The sequence below is a fragment of the Primulina huaijiensis genome, chromosome 5 (assembly GCF_012295235.1).
Source record: "Primulina huaijiensis isolate GDHJ02 chromosome 5, ASM1229523v2, whole genome shotgun sequence".
Taxonomy (NCBI): Eukaryota; Viridiplantae; Streptophyta; class Magnoliopsida; order Lamiales; family Gesneriaceae; genus Primulina; species Primulina huaijiensis.
In genome coordinates, this window is record NC_133310.1 from 2,952,899 (window position 1) to 2,961,463 (window position 8,565).

Below are 8,565 nucleotides of genomic sequence, written 5' to 3' on the forward strand. Positions count from 1 at the left end.
CTACTCTCGACCGTGTTGAATGCCCCAATAGAATCAATTGCATCTCCAGTTCCCCTTCACCACCGACCATATGTTCTTCGTCTTTTCATCGAAATCATGACCAACATAATTCTGGAAGTTCAATTTTTTTTCAAACAAGGGAATAATGTTAACATTAGCACCACTTCTCCAAGCAAAACTACCACCACGATTTGAAAAAGATGCCATCATGAAGGATAGTAAACGTTTTTTTAGTATACAAATTAAATAAGTAATATGTATGGTGGAAAAATGATTTAAAAAAAACTGGAGAGAGATATACAAATTAAATAAATAATATGTATGGCGAAAGAAATGATTTAAAAAAAATTGGAGAGATAATTGAACTGAATAGTTGAAGTAAACTACTAATTGACCCTAAAATGGGGGCAATTTAATTACCAAAGGGCAAAGAGTGGTTTGGGATGGTTTCGGTTCCCGTTCTTGATAACCGGTTCCAATCTGGTTTTTAAGGGGGGGTTCCGTTCAACACCTATAAATACGACATGGATTACAGAAAATCGAGTAGATCTTTTGTGAGACGGTCTTACGAATCTTTATCTGTGAGACGGGTCAACCCTACCGATATTCAAAATAAAAAGTGATACTCTTAGTATAAAAAGTAATATTTTTTCATAGATGATCCAAATAAGATATTCGACCCACGAAATTGATCCGTGAGATCGTTTCACAAGAGTTGTTGTGTATAAAATCTGTACACATACTCTCTATTTCTGACTAATATGCCTGCAAAACTAATATTAGGAACATGTTTGCAATCTGATAATTCGAACACTTGTCAAACAATTAGTTAGTTGTTTTGATAAACTCACAACTATTTTAAACAGTTATATGATATATAGTATTTCTTAATGTGATTTCAAATTGGAGTTGGTAAATTTGAAAGTTGATGTAAAACCTATAATATCATGTTGATTAAAATGTATAAAATAAATATCAGACAAGAAATTTTTCAAACAGAATTTATCAAAAGTGTGCAATAACCATCGAGGCCAACCATTTTATTGCACTATTGATCCAATGGTAGTCTTTTTCTCTGATGATCCTTGTTGTTTTGTTGATGCTCGAAAAATATATCAATGTTAATGTTTAACATACTAAGCCTAAATTCAATTCAAAAAAGAAACTTGTGACTTTATTTTAGAATAAATTTGAAATTCATCGTAAAAACTCAAAAAATAACAACTTTGAATTTGAATTCAATTTTTAAGTGGATCTACTCAAACAAATCAATTGATTTATTATTGTAGATTCAAAATACCAACTTCAAATTAATAGGTACAAATGCAACCATGTTGTTCCCAATTTAATCAATCCATTCCAAATGCATTTTACTTGCGAACATCTAATAAATACCGAGTGCAAAAGAAGTTCGAAATTATAAATTTGTCTCAAATTATGTAAAAATTATACATAGTTACCACTTTAAATCTTCTCCTCATGAATTATGTGTTTTCACTCGTCTAAAAGTAACATTCCAAGCCGTGGTGACAAAATATAGAGTTATAATAAATATAACATGTAAACAGTGCAAGTTATTTTCTTTCTGATGTATGTAATTATTAATATCTTCTTTAAAATAACATCGAAATTCAAAACAGTGCAAGTTATTTTAAGAAAAGCATAAAATACTTCAGTACCAAGGGACCCTTACTTTTACATCCAGATAAACAAACATATCAAAATAAATATATAAAGAACAATTGTAAAATCCACCCTATATTCACACAATATAACCAAGAAAAACTGGGGAAAAAAACAATTTCAAGATTACAACACTGCTCAAATTATACAAATAATGCACAAAGATATAGACTAACATCATGTTGTTAAAACATCAGGAATAGCAGCAGAATGAGTTCCAAGAACTCTGCCCCCCACATCTGGGAAATTTTCATGTTCTGGTAAAGGATTGAGGCCGCCATCATTATCTACCTCCATCGGATACTTGAGTAGATGGCCTTGCAAATGCGTAAACTCGTCACGCGTGTATCTATTCCAATTATCTTTAGCTACCTCGTTCACTATCTTTACACACTCTAAGCTCTGTGGTTCTTCAAAACATTTTTCTAGCTTACCAAGGTGTTCGGACCAAAGGGACATTCTATATCCATATATCTGCATATGTTTTAGGATAACAATAGTTCATAAACAACAAAAAATGAGCCGAAAGTCTAGACCACACTTCAAACACTGTGTCAATATGGTCAGGTAAAACTTACTTATTTGCGAGCATGCATCACATCCAAAACTTATACAGGAACGTTTTATACGACATCCATGTCCGAAAAGGAACAAAAGGATTCTTGAAGTAATCAAAATTCAAACCTGGCCATGGGGATGCCGCTTCTTCTTTACCCAAGTGTGATGAGGTTGATATGCACCCATTGCTATCTCCGTGTCTTTTGTGCCCGCCATCGATCTTTGATTGATATTGGCAGATCCTATTATGACATACTCGTCATCGACTATCATTCCCTTGGCATGCACGTAAATCATAAATCTCTGAAACTTGTGTGAGTCTGAAACCTGAGTAGAAGTCAGGGATACCAGATATTTTATTAGATAGCAATAAAAAGCCTCAGCTCAATACATTTCACACGAAAAAGTAGGTGTACTTTCATATCCCTACGACATGTACCTGCCAAAGATTCCTAATATTAAAGCTAACAATTTAAGAAGTAATATTTTGTGAATTCATAAGCTAATTAAGTTGATGAATGATTAAACTCCATAAACAATTTAAGTCATAGCTATTTGGTTACATCAGAAAGGAGAGAATGAGAAATTATATTAAAGAATAGAAGAAAAGTAAACAAACAAAAAAGCAAATACACATACGGCAAGCAAGAAAGAGATTACCAAAAAAACAAGATGATAAATGTAGATATGTAATGATCTAATCTAACATCTAAACCAATACTTCTATTACATAAATTAAATGATTGATGTTGCTGTTAAGATCGTTGACACACTAATAAATACATGTAACAATATTCTGGTTTTACAAATCCTTGTGCATGTTATCAGATACATCTCCATGGAACACATCTTTCCTTCAGTTACTAATGCATCTCAGTTACAATCAATATTTCTCACACCAATAGCTTCTATTTAGGCACAATATTGTAATTCAATGCACACATGTGAGAACAGCAAAAATGTTTTATTTTTGACAACTAACCTTATCAGTGCCTCCATTCACCTGAGCAGTAGTATCTGAAACTGGTTCCCTGTTGCCAAGACAGTAGAAATTCAAATAGTCTTCAGGATATGCATCTAATTTCATCGACTTGATCTCCTCTGCAATAACTTTATACATCATCTCCATAGTTTGCGCCTATCAAATAAAAAGGTGTGTAAGTAAAACTTATAACCCACTCAATAAATGTGCCCATCAGATGACACAAGTGAAACAATCAGTATTTATCTCAAGGCATGACGATCTAGTGTATAATGCAGATGATAAAATTACAACCCAGCATCAAAACTAGAAAAGTTTTCTAATTGAATGGCCATACCAATTACGTTTACAGCAATTCTATTGATTAGAGTATAAAGACTTTGAATAATGCAAAAAGTGGAAGTAAAGTCATTGTTAATTTGTCTTTTGATTAGAGAGGGTAAGTTCATTGACTTCTACAAATCTCCATGACCAGGCCCTCCAATGATGAAGAATATACAGTATCTTTGCGAAGTAATTCAGGAAATTTCTGGTGGATTACCTGCCAATAAAGAATTTCTTGCATAACATTATCTTTAGGATTACCCTCTGGCCACATTGGAAGAACAACGTATACTGCAAATCGCTCCTGCGCTCTAATTTTGCTAGCAATTTTCAGTGCTAACTCCAGTGGGATCGGATGATCAGCCCCTGCCATTTTTAGGAAAGGTGACTTTAGGTGCTGACATGATGGTCATTAATCATAAAGGAAGTGGTCAGGAAAAAATGATATTTATCATCCAGATACCAGAAATAGACACCAGATGCGACAATCAAGAAATTATTATCTTTACCTGCATTTTTGTATGACGGCCAAGCATACGATGAACCAAGAAAGTATTGGTTTTCAATATAGATAAAATGCTGAGCAGATCTGATTGACTGAATATATGCCGTTTGAATACTTTTGTCTATCACCAGATTTTTTGAGCAAACAAGGTTCTGCAAAGTGCCGGCATGGAAGATAAAGTGAAACGATAAAAATAGCAGCCATCTCAAGATGAAAACAAATAATCACTAAGGCAATGGTTATCAATTATAACCTGTTTCTGAGCTTCATCATAGAATTTGGGAAAGCCTCTGACAGACCCCGAATCTATGGACCGAAAGATCTGTACAAGTAAAGAAAGACTAAAATATTTTTCAAGAAATACACTAAATAAAATAAATATTCCATGTAATGGTTCTGAACCTGTGTGTGCCAGTTTTCTGGTTCTTCTTCTTGGGACACATAAAGATTTGGATCATCATCTGGGCAAGATCTGTGAGTTCCATCTTTGGAATAAGAAAAGGCAGGCGTGAGTATCCATGATATTCTCTCAATCTTTAACATAGCATCATCATGCCAATGGGTCATCTTTTTCTTAAGTAAACTAAATTCTCTCCACTTTGTTGTTTTTCTCCATCGCTGAGCAAAGTTTATAAGGACGTCATATGCAGCAGGCCCATCAATTCTGCAATGCAAATCATGCCATGGCTGCCTTGGAGCCTTTATTCCTGCCTAAAAAATCCAAATAATGAATAAGAACAGAAATTGAAGCAAAATGGGAAGAATCCGTAAAAAGTTCACCACAAATAAATAGTCAGATGATAAGACTGAGATACAACTAGAAATACTAAATAGAATACTAGAGCAGCAATTTCTCAGGGTAAGGTAAACCATTAGAATCATGCCTCATGATTAGTTGATAATTGGTCACAACTTTTATTTCTCTCAGAGTTTTATGATGCCTTAAATAGTATAACAGTGTAGAGAGCCTGAAGAATTTTCCTGATGTTCCAATAGGCATTAGGTATCATCAACTATAAACTATAATAGATCATTAAGTGAACAGCTGTCAATAAAATATCATAGGCACCGGGTGGTGATAAAATCATCACACCACTTGAAACCAAGTAAAAGAGACAAATAATAGCTTTACCACGCACTAATCTCCAACCACCAAATGCAATGTATTTGAAAAATAATGAACAAATCATAATTATAAAAATTAATGGCATGCAACCAAAATCATATGATGAAACATTGAAAATTGCAACCAATACGAATTGCAAAATCTTGGACACTGTAATAGATAGACTGGCAACCCCAGATGTATAGCGAAAAAGGTCAATAGATAAATGCTGAGAGATTAAATGCTCAGTTTTTCTTTTGTTAGCTCAAATCACCACATACATGCTGAAGGAATTGATGTTTTTGGGTTTTGGTAATGAAAAGCAAAAGCCAGTAATAAGCACACACAATCTTCATTCACATTATTTACGAACATGCATGATCACTAATAAGAAGTATTAAAAATTCAGTTAAGAGTAAACTAGTATAAAAAGAAAAACTGTGCAAGGGTTAAGTTCATACCGCAACCGTAGGCTGATGAAAATCATCCTGAAAAATTGTATCAAGATCATGGAATAATCGATGTTCCGGCGTATCATATCGACCATCACATAGATCAATACCACCTAAGAAGGCAGTAATTTTTCGATTATTGCCATGGGCCTGTGTATCAACAAGAACACATTTCTGATGATGCGTAAAAACGGTTCCGACGACCTGTAATGCAATTGCATGCAGAAGTCAATAACTTGAAAATCAAATGGAAAAGAGTGAGGCTGGACCTCTAGAAAAGAGGATGTTGGAAATGAGAAGATAAATTGGAGACGAAATATACAAGACCAACATTTTTGAAAGGATTAAAGGCCAAGTCATGGTGAAGCACCTCTTGAAGGAGACACAAATTAGCTTAGGTTAAATCACCTTCCCACGTTTTACAATACGAAATTCTTCGTTTAATATAATAATCCTAAAGTAACCTTGCTGCATCAAAAATTCAAAACTGGTCCACATTTGTCTTTTCCACCATGAAAACCTTCTTCCTATTTTCGGAAAAAAGCTAACAATCTATCTCTGTCACATGGAACGCCCTAAAAAGAAGTTACAACTTAATGAACAGATGCACATCAACCTGTTGTTTCAGAAAGCTAAGTTTAGAGCTCCCATAGCGCGGTGACAGCACGCAAGTTACAGATGAATTCCGAAAAAACTTCTTGGTCTCCTCATCGTGAGTTTTCATCACGCCTTCCTGCACAAATGTCACCAAAACGAGTAGCTAAAACCGCAATTCACTCAATTCTGACTACCATGTTATAAGGACTTGAAAACAGGAGAAATATGTAATATGGATTATGAAATAATTCAATATTTAGTGCTGGCTAGTCCCTGATAGCATAGTTTGGAGTGAATCAAGACTTATTTGAATGAGAAAACACACATTAAGGTAACACTAATATGAGCCCATCATATATACTAGAATTTCACCAAGAACAACAAAAAAAGAATAAAGCACCATTTGACAGATGGCATGTAATAACTCAGAAAATGAACATAAAAACATGTAGAAGTTACAGGATTATTCAACATGGTTGAGATACGTTGGCCAATTACCATATATTATATCCATATTTTCCATGAAAATCCTAAACATACTTGCACTCAACTTCATGGAATCTTCCATTTCCATTTATGATACTAAATTTTCAGTGCGCTTCTATGAACTTTAAATCAGACAGCTCACAGGCTTCCAATCTATTCCAGGACTCCTTCAATTTGCTAAGTTGACCACACACCTTACACAACCCAAATTCCAAACTAAGCAATATATGAACAAAGATTAACCTTTGAAACCACCAAAAATCAACCCATTACTCGCTCCTACCTATCTTTCTCGTAAGACATCATAGTTGGGCTTACCGTGTTGATCAATGGTTTATCGTGTGAAGTCTTATCATCCCAAACCAATAGTAGAATCCGGACACCTTCTTGAGACTTATACTTCAACAATTCACCTAGTGTCAGGTCCCCGCCTCGCGGTAATGTTTTGGTTGGCTCCCTTATCAACTTGATTTTATGGAAAACGGACCACCCCACAATGTATATCAAGTGATGCGCCTCGGAGATTGCATGGCATATGTCCTCCCAACATCGGGCATGCTCCCGAACCAGCCTACTCTCTAACAGAATCTCAGGCATTTTTCCATCATCTTTACTATGAGCGTCTTGGTACAAAGTAACCGAGCTCCCTTTCCTAAGCGGGAAATAAGTGTTCCTAACCCCTTTATGCGATGGGTCACCCGCAATGCCATGATTATACAAGGGGTTTTTATTACAACGAACGAATTTCATCTTAAGCCGCAGCGCAGTATCAGGTTTCGGTGGCTTACCGGAAGAAGAAATTACCGGAAACCAGTCCTCAATCACCTCGCCGGAAGCGATCTTCTCCGCCGGGATCAACACTTTTCCCACGGTGTCGGCCCCAAACGTATCATTATCCTTGAGGCGGATATCCAGAAACGCCACTGGATGAGCTAAGGGGATAAAAAAATGCTCGTTCCATGTGGGATGCTGGGAGTTTGGTATCACGCGCGTGCGGGCGATTGTTGCCTGGGGAACGGAAACTGTGACATAAGGGTCACTAGTGATCATCTTGCGGCGGTGGTGCAGCTTCCGATCCCGTTGACGACTCCCACCACCGCTACCCTCAGATTCCGCAGCATTGGCGGAACGGCAAGCGTCGCAAGCAGTGAAGCAGCGGCGGAGGCGCTCAGAAACGATGTCCATGTTGGGCAGGCTACGCGCCTCGTATATGTGCAGTTCCAAATCGCCATGTAAAAGCATGAGTTGCTCCTCCGCCATCGTCTACGCAAGAAAAATTGGTAAATCTCGAAACCAATTATAAGCACCGAGAAGAAGAAATCGATAGTGTAGGAGTGTAGGAAGAGACAGATGATTGTTCGAGCTTAGTATCCGCCATTGGAGAACGAAGGGAGAAGGTAGGAAGAGCAGGAACAGCTGCCTCAGATTGCGAGTAGTTGCGATGAGATAAATGTCAGAAAAGAAGGCAAAAATGTATTTTACTTTTGAGTTATTTTCATCAGACCCGGACCCCTTCAAATTAAAAAAACGAATCGAAAACGTGCATGATATTAAAGAGTTAAGTATTTTGTGAAACTTTCATCAGACCCGGACCCCTTCAAATTAAAAAAACGAATCGAAAACGTGCATGATATTAAAGAGTTAATATTTTGTGAAACGATCTCACTAATCTTTATCTGTTAAACGGATCAATCTTATCGATATTCACAATAAAAGTAATAATTTTGGCATAAAAAGTAATATTTTTTCATGGATGATCCAAATAAAATATCTCTCTCATAAAATACGACTCGTGAGACCGTCTTACCCAAGTTTTTGCTAATATTAAATATAAAAACTTGAAATATTTTGATAATATCTCATAAAATTATTA

General features: G+C 35.9%; 1 protein-coding gene across 1 annotated transcript; it reads right to left on the minus strand.

The window, feature by feature from the left end:
• Positions 1–1,660: 1,660 nt before the first annotated feature.
• LOC140976331 (phospholipase D delta-like) lies at positions 1,661–8,156 on the minus strand. The gene is made up of 10 exons (XM_073440416.1): positions 7,011–8,156; positions 6,226–6,342; positions 5,619–5,813; positions 4,455–4,763; positions 4,306–4,374; positions 4,057–4,204; positions 3,765–3,913; positions 3,224–3,379; positions 2,368–2,568; positions 1,661–2,157 (listed from the first exon to the last, which is right to left on the minus strand). Exons 1-10 carry the CDS (start codon positions 7,950–7,952, stop codon positions 1,861–1,863), a joined length of 2,583 nt encoding a protein of 860 aa, XP_073296517.1. The 5' UTR covers positions 7,953–8,156; the 3' UTR covers positions 1,661–1,860.
• Positions 8,157–8,565: the final 409 nt, after the last annotated feature.

Excerpts from the sequence above, each read along its gene's own strand:
- LOC140976331 (XM_073440416.1), bottom strand. The coding sequence starts at position 7,952 with ATGGCGGAGGAGCAACTCATGCTTTTACATGGCGATTTGGAACTGCAC. Across the intron at positions 4,205-4,305 it reads ATGATGAAGCTCAGAAACAG|AACCTTGTTTGCTCAAAAAA; the intron begins GTTATAATTGAT and ends GGCACTTTGCAG. Across the intron at positions 3,914-4,056 it reads GCCGTCATACAAAAATGCAG|GGGCTGATCATCCGATCCCA; the intron begins GTAAAGATAATA and ends TAAAAATGGCAG.